Source organism: Meles meles, chromosome 5, assembly GCF_922984935.1.
Source record: "Meles meles chromosome 5, mMelMel3.1 paternal haplotype, whole genome shotgun sequence".
Lineage (NCBI taxonomy): Eukaryota > Metazoa > Chordata > Mammalia > Carnivora > Mustelidae > Meles > Meles meles.
The window spans coordinates 74,709,686-74,733,412 of NC_060070.1; the positions used below are offsets into that span (position 1 = coordinate 74,709,686).

At 35.0% G+C, this 23,727-nt stretch overlaps 1 protein-coding gene across 1 annotated transcript in view; it reads left to right on the forward strand.

Annotated features, from left to right (window-relative positions):
- THEMIS (thymocyte selection associated) overlaps positions 1–23,727 on the forward strand; it is a 199,245-nt gene that overhangs the window by 77,310 nt on the left and 98,208 nt on the right. Inside the window, exon 3 of the mRNA XM_046004350.1 lies at positions 12,273–12,731. Within this exon, the coding sequence (XP_045860306.1) occupies positions 12,273–12,731 (459 nt within the window). The remainder of the gene's footprint in view (positions 1–12,272; positions 12,732–23,727) is intronic.

Here is a 23,727-nt window from a genome sequence, read left to right on the forward strand (position 1 = left end):
GAGTGTTACTTTCTATTTGATGAAGTTAGTACTGCACATCTGAGGTTAGGGAAAGAGTTATTTAGTAAATTATCATAGAATCATTATCAATTTAGAACAAAAAAATGAAATTGGATCATTATCTTAATACCACATAGCAAAGGAAGGTTGAAGTAGATGAAAAGGTTACATTTTAAGTAAAACTTTTATTTGAAACAAGTTTCAGATTATAAATATAATGAAAAACCATAAAGAAACAATGTATTTTATTACATAAAGTGGAACTTCTGCATACCAGAAAAGTAAAAACAGTAAAAAAAAAAAAAAAGGTTAATAACAAACTGACACAATTTCCAAAAGACTAGATAGCACTAAAATGTAAAACAAAAAAAAAAATCAATTAAATAGTCTAGTATAACATCAATTGGGAAACACTAATTGGACAAAGGACAGAAGAAACTCACATGGCTTATAACCACTTATAAATTAGTTTGGAGTCAGTGTAAATTAAAACAATAATGACAACTTTTCCATGTATTTGTTAACTAAGGTTTATAATTATGATAATAAAATTGAGAAAGATACTGTCAAATGGTGACTCTCAAACCCAGCTGAAGGGTATATAGAATGTTATAACCTTTCTGAATGTAAATTTGATATTCTGTTTTGAGAGCCATCTGCTACTCAATTCGCAAAATGTTCCTTTTGTTCATGTACAAAGATAGTGATTGATGACAGAGATCCACTTTAAGTCTTGATCCCTGGTCTCCCGGAACTGGTAGTCTGCCTGCAAAAGGGCCTTTTATTCAGTGGTTCCACATATTAAAATAAACTCTAAGGGAATAATCATCATAGAATTATTTGTAATAGCAAAATAATGGAATCAATTTAAATGCCCAATAGTGCGGAAAAAGATAAGCATGATACATTCCTTACGACGTTTTTACAGTCATTGGAAATCATACTTAGGAAAAATATTTTAAAACATTCGGTGTAATCATGGGCCAGTGTTTAATGAAACAAGTGGAATCCAAATGAATGTATATGATATAGCTTCAGTGTTAAAATATTTCTGTCTGTAGTTATCAAAATGTATGTCAAGGGACACAGTGGCTCAGTGGGTTAAAACCTTTGCCTTTGGTTCAGGTAATGATCTTAGGGTTCTGGGGTTGAGCCCTGCATCAGGCTCTCTGCTCAGCAGGGACCCTGCTTCCTCCTCTCTCTCTCTCTTTGCCTGCCTCTCTGCCTACTTGTGATCTCCGTCTGTCAAATAAATAAACAAAATCTTAAAAAAAAATTTTTTTTAAATGTATGTCAAGATTGAAAAAAATTACCAAAATTTTAAGACTGGATGATCTCCTTGATGTGTTTTAGTGCATCAGTTTATTAATTTCCTTATTTATAGAGTTAGGAAGTATCAGCACTCTTTATGTCATAAAAGTCTTCCAAGAAATAAATGAAATGAAATGAAATTAATATCAGTGCTCTTTATGTCATAAAATTCTTCCAAGAAATAAATAAATGAAATGAAGTGATCATTAAGTGCATACTACAAACATTGGTCTATAGAAACTACTCTATAATTTTAAAGTAATTATAAAAATTCTTATTATTACTTTAATTGTTATCTTTTAAAAATTTAGAGTGGCTGCTTTGTTTCATTACACCCAGCATGGGTTCTTACTTCAGCTCTAGCTTTATGATATATATATATATGAATATATACACATATAGAAAAAATATATATAGTGGATTCTATATATATATAATATAATATATATATTTTGGATTCTATATATATAAATATATATATTTCATAAAGCTATATATAATTTATATATTTTTATGCATCATTATGAAAGTAACTCTTCTGGTTTTGGGGGCATTTAGGGTATTATTCTTAGTTTTTGATGGTGTGGTTAGTTTTCATCTTTTTCTCTCACATTCTGTGTCTCTTTGCAAAAGAAAGAGAAGTTAGGGGCTTTTATGTCTAGGCTGCTAGACTGTGATATTTAAATTCCTCTTGATCTCATATAAACCATATAAAACTCTAATTCATTTATCTTCACTGACTAAAATATCAACAATAGCAAGTCCAGTCTCTCTGGTCTTTCCAGCTAGCTACCATCTGGGCCAATCTCTGAATAGCCTGAGGCTGTTCCATAGTCATTTCTGCACCAGATTTCTTAATACTCTAAGGAAATTCATCTCGGAACTTCTCAGGAACTCTTGCTGACCGGGTACCAGGTCAGATCGTCTGTATGGGATCCAGCAAGCTGCTCTCCAGAGCAAATCCAGTGGGTACAGAGGTAGGCTAACTATCTGAAGAACCCATTGCCAGTTTTCAAATTCATGTCATTCAAGTTGGCTTTTTGTTGCCTAGTAATATGGAAGCAAAAGGATGTGCCTAGAAAGAAAATGTTCCTTTTTATATGCTGGAGAATTTAGAAAAAAAAAAAAAAAAAAAAGAAGAAGTTCCATTTTCTTTTTTGTGCAAATCAAAATCTATTTAAATCATAAGCTCTGAGATCCATTTAAAACTTATGGTTACATCAGGAAATTATATCTCTTCCTAATTTGAATTTAATGTAAACTGATTTTTAATTGTTTCATATAACCATGAGTAACAGATATTTTTGAACATTGCATGGTAAAAATCAGCAAATATGTCAGACAAAGCACAACATTAAAGGAAATACCACAGCATATGTTGACAGTTAAAGAAGAATTGCTGCTGTTTTCACCCTTCACACCAGAATAATTTTTTCAATATTTACCTCCCATGTGTAGAGAGGGAAACATATGGGGCTTTACATAATCGTAAGCATAAACAGGTGGCTACTTAGGTACATTTAATTTGTAGGCAACAGCAATACTGAAAAACGCAATCAGCGCCACATGGCTCCCCAACTCCTTCCACTAACATTCCATTAGCAAAATTAAGATCATTAAAATAAGAGGGAGGGTATCCTCCTCCGTCAGTTGGCTTCAACTACCTTTCAGGGCCATGAATAAAACACACTTCCAAAAATGCCTTGGCATATTGCTGTTTCTTTTGTTCAAGGGAACTTCAGTAGCTGTGCATAATGTATACCTTATGAATAACTACAAGCAGCACAATATTTGCATTTAAAATGTGCTTACATCTCCCTATAATCTGCTCATTATGGACATAAAATTATGGTGGTTAAATTCTAAGCAATTTATCAAAGCATGGGGTCAGACAAGCTCTTCAGAGCAAAAGCAGTCCACCCTAAGAGGTCACTTAAGGCTGATTTCCATATTCTAGCACTCTGACAAAATCTGTAGACATGATTGTTGCTAGGATTTTTTGCTCAGTCTGTGTCAAATGCTACATTGTGGATTCTACATATTTTGTCTCATCTGATTTGATCCAGATTGGAATATTTACTTTGTCCTCTTTGGCCCCATAAATACTGATCTCTCTGACCTTCTAACCATCCCACAAAGGATTAGAATTCCAGAGTAAAAGAAAATAAGGAGAAAGAATAACTTATTATTTTGCTTTTTTGGTGTTTGCTATGTATATGTGTGAAGTACTGTGTAAGCATGTTACACGTATCAGCTCCTTTAATCATCACATTGACTTTATGAGGTAGATGATATAACTTTCTCCATTATGCAGAGAAAGAAATTAATTGTGGCCCTGGGGGGGTGTAAGTTTTTGAGTTTACACAGTGATGCAAGGACTAAAGCCAGAATTAAACCCAGGCTGTTGAAATGAATAATTAACATTTTTAAAAGCCACTCCATTTTACTATTGGGATAGTTGTGTTTTGCTTGTCCTGAAAACTCTACTGCCTAAAGTCACCCAAAGTCAGGAATAATAAATATGCAGTATTTCTGAAGAACTTCCAAAAAAAGCCTAATGAGAGACTTTGGGGTGGCTGAGGTCTGTGGCGGTTCTTTCCAGTCCCGATGCCTCTGTGTGTCTTCTTAGAATACAAGGAGCAATGCCCTGCACAGTCCAAGGAGCTGTGCTCTTGCTAAGGTTTCTGAGAAGTTCTCACATTCTCTCACCTCCTCCTAGACTGTTACTCATCCTCAGTGCTTGGTGGAGAGAAGCTTTAACATGAACAAGTAACCCAAGTACCCCATTTGTTAGTAACCCAAGACTATAACAAAGCTTTAGGCATAGACATCAAGTTATATCATTTGATTTCAAGGCCTAACATTATTAATGTAGATTGTTAACCCAAATGTATTGAATATTACATAGTCAGTTCTTTCAAGGAGTTTAAGTGTTATTGGGAAAAAGACGTTTTTGCTTGTTTGCTTTTTCTTTTTTTTTTTTAATGCAAAGTTTGAACCAAAAAGATAAAGATGAATGAAAGTTTTATGATTTATTCTTTTTATCTCCAGGTAAAAGAACTATTAATAGCTAATAGCTATTATAGACAATTTTGATCCCATTGTAAATGTAAAGATGTTCAAACACAGGAATTCTACAGTCTCACTTGATCTCCTCTAACATTTAACAGATGCAGTTGCCATCTTTGATAAGAATCCTGCCTTCCCAAAGACTCAGTATATTATTAGGCCAAATTTTCTTATCATGAACTTTAACTTTCCTTAACATTTCTTGTTTCTGCTGTTCTATCAAGACTCTTCTGTCTTTGTCTATGAAGATTTTTGGAATCATTCATTTGTTGAAGATGTTTAATAATCCGATAATTGATTCTGAGAAATCTAGAGAACTTTCTCACAATTTGGACATTATTATTATTATTATTATTATTATATATCTCAATACTTTGCTCAGGATTATGATTTTTGCCTTGATAAGATATTTCATGCACCCCATTTCAGTTTGAAGTTGGTCAAAGATGCTTGAGCTAGAATTTCTCATGGAAATGTTGGATTAAGTTGTTTTTGTAGGATATGCTGACCTAAAAAATGTCTTGGAAACATAACAAAATGATAGAAAAGCCACAGGAAGCATGAGAAATGGGAAATCTATTTAGATACATTTAAAATAACAAGGATGTTAATAATTTGACTGCGGGAGAGAGTGCAGTTATAATTTTTAAAGACGCGGAAGCACACACCCACAAAAATAAGTGAGAAGCACTTCACATCATTGGCAGAGAAAAGACACATAATCAAATGTGTAGTGGTTTGGTTCATCTCCAAATCTTCTTCTTCATATAGCTCAGTTAATTAGAAATTTTTGAACATGCATCTCAAATATCTATGTATTTATTCAAAATTGTGTGTGCATCTTTGACATATCTTTACCTCCAATTTAAAGGCAAATTTCTTTGTGATGATCATGGAAATGAACCCGCATTTTGATAACTTTGAGATGTTAAAGAAGTTCCAGCCACTTTATATATCATTAGACTAGGTATCCTTGTTTGTTTTTTTTTTAAGATTATTTATTTATTTATTTGACAAAGAGAAATCACAAGCAGGCAGAGAGGCAAGCAGAGAGGGAGGAGGGAAGCAGGCTCCCCGCTGAGCAGAGAACCCGATGTGGGGCTCGATCCCAGGACCCTGAGATCATGACCTGAGCCGAAGGCAGAGGCTTAACCCACTGAGCCACCCAGGCGCCCCATAGTGTATTCTTGTTTTATCTCATAATATGGTTGAAGAAAACTTTGAGTAAGAGTAGAAATGTCAACTCTTTCATTTCTTTGTTGCTCACCTGTGTTTATATTGGTTTTATTTTCAATATATGGGTTCTTTGCAAGTAATGTTTAAAGGCATTTATCAATTTTGTCTGAGTTACTTTCTTTAAAAACTGTGATAACGTATTCTAAAACCCACTTAAATATGGCCACGTGACCTGCCACACACTGGAAGTACATGAGCCTGTGTGGTAGCCCTGTCAAACCCCTCACTTTATGTAGTCTCCACACCTCCCTCAGAGGCCTCTACTGCATCTCCAGGTACCTGGCCATCTGACACATGGACAGATGAGACTAGTGCCAATCAACATCTTAAATATCAGTGAAGTTCATTTTCTTATGTTGCTTGATTTAAAAAGCTCTAAGATTTTCTGCAACCAAAGGGAGGAAACTTTCTTCATTAGCTAATGAAAGGCTAAACAAACAGTTTATAATTTATAATAATAATGAAAGATTGAAATGTGTAACTGTGATTAAGCCCTTGAACTTTAGAGACATAAAAACCTACTATGTATCTTGTGAGGTATGGGGAGATAGAGGATTTATGGCATCTTTTCAAACTTTCATGTCCTTTTATCTGTAAAATGTATGTGTTTTATTTGTAGCTACCTCACACTGCAATTCCGAAAATTAAATATGCATATACATTTCCAGCATATTCTAAGCTGCATATTTTAATAATCCTATTTTTGTTTTTTTCATTATTTTATTAGTTTTTTTCATCATGGTAAGTGTACTGTTCAATCTCCATCACCCTTTCCCCTCATTGCCCCACTGACCTCCCTTCTGCTAACAATTAGTTTGTTCTCCATAGTTTAGAGTCTGTTTTATGACATCTGTCTCTCTCTCTCTTTTCTCCTTTGCTCATTTGTTTTGTTTCTTAAATTCCACATATGAGTGAAATTATACGATATTTGTCTTTCTCTGGCTGGCTTATTTTGCTTAGCCTTGTACTCTCTAACTCTATCCATGTTGCTGCAAATGGCAAGATTTCACTTTTTAAGGGCTGAATAATATATTTATGTGTGTGTATGTGTGTGTGCATATATGCGTGTGTGTGTATGTGTGCATACTCATACCACACCTTCTTTATCTGTTCATCTCTCAGTGGACACATGGGCCGCTTCCATAATTTGGCTATTATAAATAGTGCTATAAACATAGGGGTGCATGTATGCCTTTGAATGAGTATTTTTGTATTTTTGAGGTGAATACCCAGTAGTGCAATTCCTGGATCACAAGGTAGCTCCATTTTTTATTTTTGAGGAACCTCCATATTGTCTTCCACAGTGGATGGACCAGTTTGCGTTCCCATCAACAATGAAAGAGAGTTCCTCTTTCTCCACATCCTCCCAACACTTTTGTTTCTTGTGTTTTTAATTTAAGTCATTCTGACAAGTGTGACAGCTCATTGTAGTATTGATTTGCATTTCCCCGATGATGAGTGATGTTGAGTATCTTTTCATTTGTGTTTTGACCATCTGTATGTTCTCTTTGAAGAAGTGTCAATTTGTGTCTTCTGCCTATTTTTAACTGGATTATTTGTACTTTGGGTGTTGAGTTGTTTTAAGTTTTTTTTTTTAAATGTATTTTAGATACTAACCCTTTATCAGATATGTAATTTGCAAATATTTTTCTCCCATTCAGTAGTTTGCCTTTAAGTTATGTTGATTATTTCCTCTGCTGTGCAGAAACTTCTTATATTGATGTAATCCCAATAGTTTATTTTTGCTTTTGTTTCCCTTGCCTCAGGAGACATAGTTAGAAAAACATTGGTAAGGTCAATGTCAGAGACATTACTGCCTGTATGCTTGTCAAGGGCTTTTATGGTGTCAAGTCTCACTTTTTTTTTTTTTTTAAGATTTTTATTTTATTTATTTGACAGATAGAGATCACAAGTAGGGAGAGAGGCAGGCAGAGAGAGAGAGAGGAGGAAGCAGGCTCCCTGCCAAGCAGAGAGCCCGATGCGGGGCTCGATCCCAGGACCCTGGGATCATGACCTGAGTGAAAGGCAGAGGCTCAAGTCTCACTTTTAAGTCTTTAATCCATTTTAGTTTATTTTTGTGTATGGTGAAAGAAAGTGGTCAAGTTTCATTCTTCTGCATGTTGCTGTCCAATTTTCCCAACACCGTTTGTTGAAGAGACTGTCTTTTTCCCATTGTATATTCATTCCTCTTTCGTTGAAGATTAATTGACCATATAACTGTGGAGTTTGTTTCTGGATTTTCTATTCTGTTCCACTGATCTATGTGTCTATTTTTATGCCAGTATGATATTGTTTTAATTATTACTGCTTTGTAATATAACTTGAAGTCTGGAATTGTGATATCTACAGTTTTGCTTTTCTTTTTCGAAACTGCTTTGTCTATTTGAGTTCTTTTGTTGTTCCATACAAATTTTAGGATTATTTGTTCTAGTTCTGTGATAAATGCACATTGGTATTTTGATAGGGCTTGCATTAAATGTGTAGATTGCTTTGGGTAGTATGGACATTTTAACAATATTTGTTCTTCCAACCCACGAGCATAGAACATCTTTCCATTTTTTCTGCATCATCTTGAATTTCTTTTACCAGAGTTTGATAGTTTTCAGAGTATTGGTCTTTCACCTCTTTGGTTACCTTTCTTTCCTCTCAATTACAGTATTGTGATCATTTTGATGATGTATGTGAATAATACAATTTACACATCTGTATGCAGTCTTTTGAGGTCTTTTGAGGACTTTATCATATGTGGCAATACATATTGCTTTTTATCCTTTCAGCTAAGCACATATAATCACCACTCTCCTGTGAATTCCCCTTTCTACTTCTTAAACATCTGGTTAGTGGGGACTCAAGGATTCCAGTGAGTCAATGCATGTAACTTTGTACATAACATAGCTATATTACTGTATACAACAGCAATCTGGTGCTACTGTTTTGTCCTTGGCATTCTTAGGTGTTGCCTGATTCCTCTCCTCTGTCATAGCTCAGTTGTATTATGTTCTGAATAGCGAGATTTCAGTTAGGGGTATTGCCTATGGCTTTTATCGTGCCATCCAATGTGAAAAATGTGTACATATTTCATACTTGACACTTACCACTTACCTCTCAACAGATCATTCAACTTAACTTTAACAAAATAATTAGTGTTTTTGAGTGAATGGGAAAGATTTATGACTGTTACTGAATGTTAATTTTTATCTCTTGGGTATTCCTGGGAAGAGGGAACCATAGGATTTAGAATTGGGGATGTGGAAATTAACAATTAGGACACATCCAAGCTTTTACAAAACAGACTGATTATTTACCCTGTGTTGGGCCATTACTTTCAGAGAATTAGTAGGCAGAGTTCACTCTAAGATTCCTTATCTCAGAGGTGGAGGGAATATTTTTGGTTGGAACTGGGAAAGCAAGGCAGGCTAGATATTAGTCTATGAAAATGATTGTAAAATCTTCATGGTGATCTTATGTTTTATATATTTTTTTATATTGTGGGGGTGCTTGGCTGGCTCAGTTGGTGGAGCATATAGCTCTTGATCTCTGAGTCGTGAGTTCAAGTCCCACATTGGTCAGGAAGTCTACTTAAAAAAATTTTAAAAGGTAGAAAAAAATCTGATGAGCGTAAATTATGCACAGTGAATCAGGAAATTACTCTTGTTCTTCTTACACTGAAGGCTCTGGAAAGGCTGATAAATGCAAAGGGAGAAATGGGTAATGAGACCCATATACATATTTTGTGAACAAGAACAAACATGTTTTCCTGAGCAATGTCCTTGTGAGTTATGTGCAGGATGGGGAGGCAGCCTAGTACGGTGGCAAGAACATAAAACTTGGATGCCAAAGGTCTGATTTGAGATTCTAGAGCCATGACAATGAAAATCATGACCATTTTTATATCCTTCAGTGATAACATTTGTTATATTGTCCTGAAAAGATTATTGTCAGGATAAATGATGCATGAAAAAAATATTTCAATCTTGTGAATTTCCAAACAAATTTCAGTTGTTACTACTACTAAAATGGCGGATCATTAAGAATTGGTTAAAATTAGTGTCTCCAAAAACTTAAGTTTCAGAGATAAGATCTTAAAGACTAAATTCACTCATCAGTTAATTTTCAATAGACCAATTATAATTTTTGTTTCTCAAATGCATGTTCTTTATGAATTTATCCTAATTTAAAAGTAATAATATCTATTTTAATAGGTGACAATCAAATTTGGAAATTGCCATATATTTTCTTTCTGCTTTGTAGCTTGCTTTATGAAGTTTACATATTACCTTATTTTATAATCACCCTATGATCCCTCAGTTCCTGAATTGTGTTTTGGGTGAGGGGCGATGAACAGCAAATTATATTTTCTCCAGTGTAAAATTTTTGTACTCTTTGTGAAAAGATGGAAGAAAAATTGATGAAATATAAAGCTGATCAAGCTTATGATACTTTAGTTTATTGTGAAATTAAAGTTTCAATATTGCATCATATATATATATATATACACACATATATAAAAACTTGCCTTTGTATAGTATCAAGTGGCTGTTTAGAAGGATAAACTCTGGATTGGTGGCAATAGTAGATAAAGAAATAAGTTAATCAAAGATATCGTCCTATGTTTACCACTTAATATGTTAAACTGTATACTTAATCATCTTCTAAGAGAAAACACACAGGTTCATAGACAGATTTTTCTTGCAATAGAGACATCCAACAAGACAGCTCTGAAGTATTGATTAATTTGAAATAAATGGTGGCCCTTAGGATTTCAGGTTTTTCTGCTTTGTAACATTTTAGGTCTGTTATTACCTTAGGTGAACACAATTCCCCAAGAAAGAAGATGCTGAATTAATTCTTCTGTGACTTATGTCATCAATATATCTAGAAAAGGAATAAAACTATGTGCCTCTACCATTTATGAGATTCTAGCTAGCTTTTTAAAAAAACATTTCACAAAAATTGCTCAATGTTATATACCCTGATAATGACTGTAGGCTCTTAGAAACAAATCTTCACATACAGACAAATGAGATAAAACATAGGTATGCACATGCACACATACACACAAATTCATTTATTATCAGAGTTCAAGAATATTCTCTTACTGGATTTTACCTGATACAAGATCTAATAAAATAAGAAGCTCCCTCAAAGTCAATATTTCTTTGCTTCACTGTCTTCAAACACACCATACAGTGAGTGAACCCTAGTCAAATTTCTAAAGTTTTCAGGACAGATTACATATACTACTTTACTTTTTGCCAGGATTGCATCACTGGGACTTTTTCAGGATGTTTATGTCTAAAAATAACCCAAATCCTTTTTTTGTTTCAGCAAAGATTAGCTACAAAAATAACTGATCATTTGTGTAGTAACCCATCATAGACATGAGACATTATAATCTGTTAATAATTATTTGATATGTAGATGAATTTAATTGGAATATATTTGTTGAGTAAACTAATAAATGATAATAATTTCTAGCTATATTGAATTTCAGTAGGATTGTCTCATTGTCTAATGAGTATCTAGCAAGATGATCTATCTTCTTAATTCTTGCTAGTATATAATACTGTCATTCATTTACTTTTGTGTTAAGAGAGCAATTACCTACTTTTCTTCTTTGTTCTTATTTTCTCTGGAATTTATTAAAACCTCTTTAATAAAGTCATTTCTGAAAATGCTACAAAGCAGATGTGCCCATAAAATAAACATAATTGAAAGAGGAGAATTAAACATGCAAGCCTCAATAGCTATATCTTAAACAGTAAAATTTCACTGTATCAGTGATTATCCCAATAGAATTAGAAGAAAAAATTTCCAATAGTGAAACTATGGCAAAGTTAGAGAAGCAATGAAAAGAATGATATATCACCAAGAGTATTCAATCAAGGGGAGCTGCCTAACCTGACATTTTTTAAAGGATAGTTACATGGAGCACCAATATATCATGGTATGTTATAATTTATTAATGGATGTTTCCCCAAGAGTTTACAATTAAATTTTCAAAATTCTACATGTTATATTCTCTTCTTGGGAGTTGCAAGGCATCAAAAGTTTCTGAGAAGTATTTAATTGGAAATATGTAGGTAAATACACATAACATAAAATTTACTTTTAAAAATGTACAATTCAGTGTCATTAAGTACATTCACCAGGTTATATAATCATCACAACTGTCTCCTTCCAGGTATATAACTTTTTGATTGTTAATTTGACCATCAAACAGTTTTCTTCTGGAATATCTTTTAATTTTGGTATGTCCATAAAATAAACTTATGGAAACAATGATCTAATCCAATCCTCTCAATTTAAACATTGAAAATAGAAAATTTGATTTTAAGAGATTAAATGTCTTACTGAAGATTACACAGGTCATGGGATACAGTCAGTATCTCATTCATATTTCCCACTTCTAGGAACAGGGCTTTTCTATTTCAAGGTATTTCCCCCTTGTTTCCATTGGTGTTGCCTGGATCCAAAGACCCAATAACGTTCAACTAATACATTACAATTTGACCTGAAAAATTCAGGACTAAAACAAATACATTACTTTTAAAAAGCTACATTGTATTTGTTTTATAACTCTCTCATTGTGATTTTCTTATGAGAACTTTCATTGTAAGAACTCTCTTTAATTTACATAATTCTTTTGTTTTTAGGTCTTTTTAAGATTGTGGCTGATAAAACACCATACCTTACTATGGAAGAAATAACAAGGACCATTCACATTGGATCAAGTAGACTAGGGCATCCTTGCTTCTATCATCAGAAGGATCTAAAGCTAGACAATCTCATTGTAAAACATGGTGAGCAAATCATGCTCAACTCAGTTGAAGAGATCAGTGGAGAAATAATGGTGAACTGTGGAGTGGTAAGGAATCAACAGAATCACTCATTTACTTTACCTTTGTCACAAGAAGGAGAATTCTATGAGTGTGAAGATGAACATATTTATACCCTAAAGGAGATTGTTGAATGGAAGATCCCAAAGAACAGAACACGAACGGTGAAGCTTACTGGTTTTTCAAATAAGTGGGACTTAACAAATCCATTCCCTAAAGGCTTTTATGGCGCTCTGGTTCTCAAGCCTGTTTATGAGATTCAAGGTGTGATGAAATGTAAGTATCCACTGAGAATGATGCTCTATGAGGGTGAGCACTGTGGGATTTGGGAAGGAGGAAGGCTTTAGAGTTTGAAGAATGTGACCCTGTCCCCGACTTGTCCTTTAAGACCACTGAGAGTTAGATTCTCATCTGTAAATAAGTAAACCATGTATTTCGTGCAAAGGTCAAATTGAATATATATAAATACATATTGTAAATTGTGGGGTGCTATCGAAATGTAAATGCAGTAATTGGCAGGTGCAGACAGGTTAAACTACTAATTCATTTCTTTTTTTTTTAATATTTTATTTATTTATTTGACAGAGAGAGATCACAAGTAGGCAAAGAGGCAGACAGAGAGAGAGGAGGAAGCAGGCTCCCTGCCAAGCAGAGAGCCCGATGTGGGGCTCGATCCCAGGACCCTAGGATCATGACCTGAGCCAAAGGCAGAGGCTTTAACCCACTGAGTCACCAGGCGCCCCACTACTAATTCATTTCTATCACTGCCAGTTAAACATGGTCAGAAAAGAGCTACTTTTAAAGATAGAGTATATTTGGCTAGAAAGAGCCTTTCTTGTATGAAGGTGGTCAGCAAAGTGATAAGGATGCAAAGTTTCCTTAATATGTCCCTTACTGCTTTTTTGTAATAGCTTTTTTTTTTTTCCCCCAGCTAGCCACCACTGGTCATAAATCTTACTAGTTAGGAGTCCCTCTGACTCAAGGGAAAATGATGTGACAAATTAATTCACACATAAGTGTGTTTTAATATATACTATTTATAGGATTATTATTTGTATTTAAAAATAGGAATAGCTGGAGAGACCATTTTAACCCTAAAGGAATTAATACTTTGAATTTTCAAGATCATGGCACTAAGTGAGCAACCATGGAGCAAAGAGTTCTGTAGGTAGTCAGGAGTCCTGGATTCTGACTCTCGGTCAGTAACTTAATAGTTGGTGGCTTTGAGTGAGCCGTTAAACTGTGACTTTGCAAAGGGGATGATGATACCTCTTTTGCCTACCTCTTAGAATTGTTTTAAGAATGAAATAAGATTGTATTAAGGTACTGTGTATAACACTTGAGAAAAAAAAGCAGTATGTAAAAATGTTTAGTCAAAGGTTATTCCTCGGATATCTCAAATTCTAATTATCTCTGCTCCTATAAATACTGTTGGTTGTTGGTCACTTACATAAATATGAAAAAACTGTTGTGAATCTTTGGGTAGGTTTTAGAACTACGTATTAAATTTTGTTACATGTAAGTGATTTAACAAGAAATTAATTAATTCATCTGAATTAAAGTTACAAGGAAGGAATTCCATTCAAGTAGTGATTATATTTTAATACTGTAAAAAATTGAGGCCACAGCATGATCATTTTTTAATATGACAAAAAATGGATGTTGCAGCAAATTTTAGACCTCACATTAGTGTTTTGTTAGCTGTCCCAAGATGTGTAATTGAAATTGATAATTGAGTTTTCCTCACTTTTCATAAAAAATGGATATAGCATTTTCTCATTTTAAAATTTGTTAATTTTTTAAAACCATTGGCATCTCCTATCACACAGCTGCAAATGTAGGCCAACTCAGAACGTAAGCATGTGAATAAGGTGGCTACTGCATTTTATGAATTTAGATTAGAGATCAACAAAGGCTTCTCTGAGGAAACAGCATTTAAACTAAGACCTGAGGATGAGTAGGAGACAGTAAGGCAAAGAAAAAGGAGACAACATTGAAGGAAGTGATAGCAATTTCTAGGGGAGCAAGTAAGCAAGATATTGGAGCTTCAGTATAGCTGGTGTGAGAAAAGAGAGGATCAGTTGAGACAAGTATCAAAACATGCAACGGGGTAGTGGAATCAGTCATGGAGAGTCTTGACATACATGTTAAGGGGTCCAAAGGGCAAATTAATAAAAGGTTTCAGTGGAAGGGACAGGACAGAGGAGTGTAAGGAGGCCATTGGGTGTATGGCAGGGTACTGGGGGGTTAGCACAATAGTGATATCAGCAGAACACTTGTTCCTAATTGGTATTTAAGAAGTACAACCAACAAGATTTGGAGGTCTGTTGGAAGGAGGAAAGAAGTCAACCTGATCTGCAGGCTGCTGACTTGATCTACTAGTTGGATGGTGATACAGTTTACTAAATATAAACATTGACAAATGAACAGGACATATTAACACAACTGTTTAGATGGACTTATGTATGGTTTCATGCTAACCAAGGCCCCAGAAGAATGCTTTTGGTTAAGTTAGCATCGTTTCCAAAATATTTTAGTCTAATTTCCATTCTTTAATGGTATTTAAAGCAAATTTTGATTTCTTTTGGGTCTTTACTTTCTTAGGGATTATTTTAAACATTAGTTCTTTTTGTATAACAATTTCAGGACAGATGCTGTTATGGTACTGCTTTGCACGTGTACTGACTGCAGAATATTCTCTGGAAATAGAGGACAGGTGTCCCAACACAAAAAGTCCAATTTTAAAAATTACTGTTGTAGGCATTTTTCTTCTAAATATAAAATGTAGGCTATTTTTTAAAATCAGTTGTGGTCTTGTTTTACATTATTCTATCTTATATTAAAAGATTCCAAACTTGCCTTGAAGTCAACAGCATATCGCTTGCTAAGTTACTTTCCGATGGCCTGGAGTTTAGTCATATTTGAAAACCCTCTTGTCTCAAGTCCTCCCTTTCTCAAGGGACAAGGAGAAGAATAGGTCTGAGGCAGGCTAGAAAATTTTAGAGAAACCTTAGGGGTAAAAGCAAGATGAAAAAGACTGAGAACTATGGGAAGGTTTGAAATATTGATTTGCTGAAAAGAGAACATAGTAAGTAAATAAAGAAAAGAAGGAATATAACATATTCTACTCCTGGTGTTAGGTTTTTAATATGTTATTGATGTGAAAATTTAGGCATCATAAAAAAGTAGCAGGGCATGTTTACATGAAATATTAGTTCCTGGAAACTCTTGGTCATAATCCCCATTATAGGCCTGAAGCCCCTCTTGACTCTCACTATACATTTCATGATTTGTATAACATTCTATCTCTTTGGAAAATAGATATAAATAACCACCCAGGACCTTTAACTACTAGTCTCATGTAAGTCGTAGTAAGATCTGTTTGTGTCTTTCATTGGAAGATAAAATTCATGTTAATGTGGCAATTGGAATGCATAATATTTACAAATGAAAAACTGAGTCATCTATTTAAAGTTGTTACTAAAAATAAGAAATCTTGCTTGTTAAAACTTCTTAATTGTCTTATGTTTTGATGTACAGATTGATAATTACTTTTCTCCTGATGAAAATTTCAAGAATCGAAAAAGCTGCATTTTGTTTTAGGTAAAAACGTCAATGCCTTCCAAAATTTAAGGGTACCATTTTTGCTTAGCTATATGACATATCAACTCATTTATAAACTGAAGGTTGGAATCACACAAACAGAAAGGTGGTACCAGAAAAGCAGTATCTGAATTTTGAATAATAGGTGATAAACAATAGCAAAAAACAAACAAACAAATAAAAACATTGGTTGATTAGTATTCTGAGATGACTTCTTAATTTTTTTTTAAGATTTTATTTGTTTATTTGACAGAGAGAGATCATAAGTAGGCAGAGAGGCAGACAGAGAGAGATGGGGGGAAGCAGGCTCCCCGCTGAGCAGAAAGCCCCGATGTGGGGCTTGATCCCAGGACCCTGAGATAGCGATCTGAGCCAAAGGCAGAGGCTTAACCCACTGAACCACCCAGGTGCCCCCCTGAGATGACTTCTTTCTTTCATTTTATTTTTAAAAATAATCTCAATATTTATCAAAGTCAAAAAGTCCAGTAGTGGCAAAAGGATTTATAACAAAATGATCCCTTGACCATTCCCAAATTTTCCTCATGTTCTGCTACTTTGAGGTAACTACTTTAAATATTTTGTCTCTGCTTTCTTGTATTTACATTTGAATTTCCAAATAAGGTAAAGGTAGTGTAATTTTTCAAGGCATTGACTTTATATAGGATTTGAAGAACACTCATCCCCTTCATGAAGACTCCACCCTAGCAACCTCATCAAATTCTAATCACCTCCCAAAGACCTCACCTTGTAATACCATCACACTGGGGAATAGGGTTTCTTTTTCTTTTTTCCTGGTGGAGGGGAGTAGCATTTCAATATGTTTATACTGGGGGATGAAAACATTTAATCCATGATAGGGTTGTCTTGAGACTTCCATTTAAAACCATCTGGGTGGTCCTGTTCTTTCACTGTGATGGCAGTTTTTAGTCTGGAAACTCAGATATTTCATTTCTTAGATAATTTCTTTGATAATTTCCTTTCGACTATTTTTTTTTCTCTTTTCTCGTTCTGTAACTTCTGATCTTTTGCTGAAGTTCCCATACTGATCTAGGACTATTTTCTTCCCTATTTTACATCTTTCTTGTCTTTGGTTTACCTTCAGGGAAAATTCCTTAACTACATTTCCAACTGTTTTAATGAATTTTTAATTTCAGCTATCATATTTTTAATTTCCAAGAGTTATTTCTTACATCATTTTTTAAATATTACTGTGTTCTTGTTTTAAGAATGCAATATCTTATCTCTCTGAGACTATTTTACAGTTTCTTAAAGTTTTCTGTGTTCCTTGCATTTTATCTGCCTGTTTGGGACTCCTGGGTGGCTCAGTGTGTTAAGTGTCCCACTCTTAAATTTCAGCTCAGGTGATGATCTCAGGGTCATCAGAGCCTTGAGTCAGGGTCCATGCTTGGCATAGAGCCCACTTAAGATTCTCTCTCTCCCTCCCCCAAGAGGAAAAAAAGAAGTTTTGCTCTGTGTCACTCTCATTAACTGTTTTCCTCAAATGCCTGGTGCTTATTTGCCATTTGTTCATATTTATATGTGAGACACTAATTTTTTTTTAATTTACAAGTGAGGCATGTTTACATAATAGCCCTTTGTTTCTGAATTTTAGGTTTAATTTTGCCAACTTCTGTCATCAGAGCATTCCCTAAATTCAGGCTCTGTAAGTCTTTCCTCTAGGACTTGCTCAGTTTCATCTGAGAAGAATCTTTCTGATACCTTGTGGGCCTTCTGAAACTTTTGTAGCTGAGTGGGGAATTTGCTGAGGGTTTCACCATTCCCCCATAGGGTTAGACTTAACTTCTTTGCTTTCAGTCCCCCTGTTACTTCCCTGATTGCCTGTGCCTAGCTTCCAGATTCTGTGACTCTGCATCAACTGCTTCCTGCAAAGAGAGAGGTCATAGGCGTGACCACCTGTCTTCCCCAGAATAGAGTTGGAGACCTGGAGTTAACCACGCTTCAGACATTCAAATAACCCCTTTGCCCCCTAGACTCTCATCCACAGGTCACAAGAGCCTTATGTCTCCAATTTATGAGCCTTTTTGAAATCTCATGGGACAAGCTTTCCATTGTACTATGGCTTCTTAGGAACATAGGCTTTCCTTTTTCTTTTCTACCAAATTTTGACCATTCTGCCATTTGTGCTCTACCTTCATTCCATGTAAGGGTTGTAGATATCTCTTAGATTTGCTGAATCTTATTCTCTTTTTTTCTTTCTCTTTCTTTTTTTTGCCCTTATGCTAAATTTGAGGAAAAAAGGGGTTGGAGAGGTGCCTGGGTGGCACAGTCGTTAGGCGTCTGCCTTCGTCTAGGGTCATGGTCCTGGGGTCCTGGGATCAAGCCCCACATCGGGCTCTCTGCTGGGCGGGAAGCCTGCTTCCCCTCTCCCACTCCACCTGCTTGTGTTCCCTCTCTCTCTGTGTCTCTCTCCATCAAACAAATAAATAAAAAATCTTAAAAAAAAAAAAAAGAGGGGATGGAAAGACACATATTTCACCTATAAACTCACTATTTACTTAAACTAGTACCAGCCCAGAACTTTTTCTGGACCTAGAATAATCTTGAGAGAACTGGTTGCTAATTTTGCTAAAAGAGAAGAACAATTTATAAACAATATTTTTATTAAAACATAATTTTCAGTAATTTATAAGCATATCAGAGTGAGTTTCTTATGTATTTATTTTTATATTCTCAATGCATGAGATAAGTAAATGTTCAATATTGAATAAATTGAATACACGAGGGGCGCCTGGGTGGCTCAGTGGGTTAAAGCCTCTGCCTTTGGCTCAGGTCATGATCTTGGGGTCCTGGGATCAAGCCCTGCATTGGGCTCTCTGCTCAGAGGGGAGCCTGCTTCCCCCTCTCTCTCTGCCTACTTATAATCTCTCTTTCTCTGTCAAATAAGTAAAAATCTTTTAAAAAAATCAAATACATGAATTAATGAAGCAACTAAAATATCTGTTTCTGTATGTATGTATATACACACACACACACACACACACACACACACACACACATACTGCATAGTACAAAGTTCCTATTTAGGTAACAAGAAAAGTTTTCTGCCTCACCATATCCAGATATGATTTATTATGATAACATATTTATGAATTTAATAGCTAAGGAGAAAGAATATTCACTTCAGGGCACCAAAGTTGTATCATTTATATTTGTATAACAGGTTCAATTTTTATTAGTGATGCTTTCCTAATGTGCCTATGAAAATATTGTGACTTAACATGATATTTAGAAGCAATGAATACTTTAATCCACTTCCATTTCATTTTCTTCCTTTAGGCAAGTAATCTTATTGCTAATAGAAATATCAAACAGCAAGCAGTATAAGGTACAATTTATATGTGTATTTATTTATCTTATACTACCAACTGTAAATATTTATTCTTATACTACCAACTGTAAATATTTTACCAGTGTTCTCCAGAAAAACCGAAGATATTTATCACATTATATATAATTATGTTGTATAATATAAACAAAATTGCATATTAATTAATTTTAAGGACTTGACATATGATTATGGGGGTTAATAAGGTCAACGTTCATAGGACAGATTGGCAGGCTATAAACTCAGGCAGAAGTTGTTTGAGGCAACAGTTTTTCTTCTCTGGGAAACTCCAGTATTTGCTCTTAAAGCCTTCAAATGATTAGATGAGCCTCACCTATGTTATCGAGGGTAACATCCTTCACCCAAAGTCAACTGATTTAGATATTAACCACATCTGCAAAATACCTTTGCAGAAACACCTAGAATAGTGTTTGATTAAGTAACTGGGTACTATAGCCCAGTCAAGTTGATAGATAATAACCATCACGAACATCACTGGAGAACCTTGTTGACGTGTGTCATCCAGATAAGAAAATTGCTAGTCACTTCTCATAGCTTTTATAAATTAAATAAAAATACGAAAGGAAAACTATTATAAATTAGCCCATAGTAAATATAAGTATATTCATTTTAAATGACTCTTAATTTCTGAGTGAAGGCCATGATGATTTTTTTTTTCTGCTACAAATGTTAGAGAGCAACCCAAAAGGCACTTTCTCTATTCATAAATACAAACAACGATAGAACCAGGGAAGAACTATCTAAGAAAATGAAATTGATGGCATAATCTCTTAAGTTGAAATGAAGCTGAATAAATGGAAAAAAAAGATAATTCATAGAATATTCATAAAGAAAATTGAGACCAAATGGATGAACTATAAAGAAAATTTTAATTTAAAAGCCTAGAATAAGGCAAAGTTTGGAAATTATTAGTGCATCTAATAATCACTATATAGAGCATAATGTGATACAAAAATATAAACAAAACAATTCACTGAGCAATCAGATATGAAAACACTTTTAAGAAAAATGTAAGTATAATCTTGGAAAGTAAATGACAAAGAAATCAAACTTAGTGAAAATTTCCAACAAATAAAAGAATTATTATTATTAAATAATAATGTCAGTTGAAGAGAAACTGCAGGGCTGGAATTGACAAACTTGTTTTAAAAAAAAATATGTAGAAACAATAATCTCTTATGGCTTTTTGGCTGGGCCTGAGAATTAAATTGACTTAGACTGATTAAATAGAGAAAAGATTTACATGTTTTATGTGAAAGGGGAGTCCTCAAAAGGGAGGGAAGACTCCCAAAAAGGCAAAACCTACATGCTTTTATATTGGGTTGAATGAAAGAGGCAACTGTGGAGAAGTTACTAAACTAAGTATTGTGGGGAGACTAGAAGAAGATACGAATTAGTTTAACAAGGTCTGTTTGGACAGAATTCACTTGGCTTTAACTCCCTGTGGAAGGATGTTTCTTCTCTCTTGGTATAGGGAGGGCATCTTTCACATCGGAGTTTTGTCTCCTGTTTTCAGGAAGAAAAGTAAAGATTAGAATATCCTTCTTGCACCTGATATTTTATCAAGTGCCTTTAACTCAAAATAATATATTTTTTTAAATATTTTATTTATTTGACAGAGAGAAATCACAACTAGACAGAGAGGCAGGCAGAGAGAAAGGAGGAAGCAGGCTCCCCGCAGAGCAGAAAGCCCCACGTGGGGCTCGATCCCAGGACCCTGGGATCATGATCTGAGCTGAAGGCAGAGGCTTTAACCCACTGAGCCACCCAGGCGCCCCAACTCAAAATAATCTTGATTCCAAAGTGATTTATTTTGGGGTGTCATATTCTGCCATCCTTGACTTTTAAAAGATAATTTTGCTGGAGATAGAATACTAAGTTGGTGAGTTTCTTTTCTTTAAACACTTTAAGTATGCCACTTACTCTCTTCTTGCTTGAATGCTTTCTGAAGAGAAGTACAATCTAATTTCTATCCTTCTTCTTCTACAGGTAAGATTTTCTTTTCTTCTGGCTTCTTCACGTTTTCTCTCTCTCTCTTTTTTTAATTTTGAATATGATATGCCTAGGTGTAGGGTTTCTGGTATTTATCATGCTTGCTGTTTTCGAGCTTCCTCAATTTTGGAAAATTCTCTACCATTATTACTTCAGATATTGTTACTGTTCTTTTCTCTCTTGTTTTCCTTTTGTCATCACTGTGGTGTGCATGTTCTACCTTTTGTAGTTACCCCACAGTGCTAAGATACTCTGTTCCTTTTTTTCCCTTCATTCTTTTTCTTTTACTTTTCAGTTAGGGAATTTTCTGTTGATATATCTTGGTATATCCTTAAGTTCTCTGATTTCTTTCCTTAGCCATGTCTACTCTAGTGATGAACCCATCAAAATCATTCTCTATATCTGTTAGTATGTTTTTTTAATACCTAGCATTTCCTTTCAATTCTTTACAAAAGTTTCCATCTCTCTGCTTATATTACACCATCTTTTCTGCCATTTTCTTTCATTAGAGCTCTTAGCATATTAATCATATTCTAAATTCCCAGTCTGAAAATTCCAAAATCTCTGCATATCTGAGTTTGGCTTTCTCTCTTCAGACAACATTGTTTTTCTTTTTCTTTTAATAGACTTTGTAATTTTTTTGTTTAAATCAGACACGATGTATCAGATAAAAGAAACTGATGCAAAAAGCCTCTAATATGAGGTTTTATGTTTTTCTAGCTGTGAGTTAGTGTTTACTGTTTTCTATATCAATAGATGTTGGAGGCTAAAATTTTATTCAGTGTCCTTGTTTTTTGTCTCCCTGTTGTTTTTCCGTAGAGACCACTTCTTTTTTTTTTAAGATTTTATTTATTTATATGACAGATGGAGATCACAAGCAGGCAGAGAGGCAAGCAGAAAGAGAGGGGGGAAGCAGGCTCCCTGCTGAGCAAAGAGCCTGATGCAGGGCTCATCCCAGGACACTGAGATCATGACCTGAGCTGAAGGCAGAGTCTTAACCCACTGAACAGCCGAAGCACCCCTAGAGAACACTTCTTTTTTTTTTTTAATTTTTTATTTCTTATTTTTTAATAAACATATAATGTATTTTTATCCCCAGGGGTACAGGTCTGTGAATCGCCAGGTTTACACACTTCACAGCACTCATGATAGCACATACCCTCCCCAATGTCTATAACCGCCCTCCCCCTCTCTCAAACCCGCCCTCCCCCCAGCAAACCTCACTTTGTTTTCTGAGACTAAGAGTCACTTATGGTTTGTCTCCCTCCCAATCCCATCTTGTTTCATTTATTCTTCTCCTATCCCCTAACCCCCCATGTTGCATCCCCACGTCCTCATATCAGGGAGATCATATGATAGTTGTCTTTCTCCGATTGACTTATTTCGCTAAGCATGATACTCTCTAGGTCCATCCACATTGTGGCAAATGGCAAGATTTCATTTCTTTTGATGGCTGCATAGTATTCCATTGTGTATATATACCACATATTCTTTATCCATTCATCCGTTGATGGACATCTAGGTTCTTTCCATAGTTTGGCTATTGTAGACATTGCTGCTATAAACATTCGGGTGCACGTGGCCCTTCGGATCACTACGTTTATATCTTTAGGGTAAATACCCAGTAGTGCAATTGCTGGGTCATAGGGTAGTTCTATTTTCAACATTTTGAGGAACCTCCATGCTGTTTTCCAGAGTGGTTGCACCAGCTTGCATTCCTACCAACAGTGTAGGAGGGTTCCGCTTTCTCCGCATCCTCACCAGCATCTGTCATTTTCTGACTTGCTAATTTTAGCCATTCTAACTGGTGGGAGGTGATGTCTCATTGTGGTATTTCCCTGATGCCGAGTGATGTGGAGCACTTTTTCATGTGTCTGTTGGCCATCTGGATGTCTTCTTTGCAGAAATGTCTGTTCATGTCCTCTGCCATTTCTTGATTGGATTGTTTGTTCTTTGGGTGTTGAGTTTGCTAAGTTCCTTATAGATTTTGGACACTAGCCCTTTATCTGATATACCGTTTGCAAATATCTTCTCCCATTCTGTCAGTTGTCTTTTGGTTTTGTTAACTGTTTCCTTTGCTGTGCAAAAGCTTTTGATCTTGATGAAATAACAATAGTTCATTTTTGCCCTTGCTTCCCTTGCCTTTGCCGATGTTCCTAGGAAGATGTTGCTGCAGCTGAGGTTGAAGAGGTTGCTGCCTGTGTTCTCCTCAAGGATTTTGATGGATTCCTTTCTCACCTTGAGGTCCTTCATCCATTTTGAGTCTATTTTTGTGTGTGGTGTAAGGAAGTGGTCCAATTTCATTTTTCT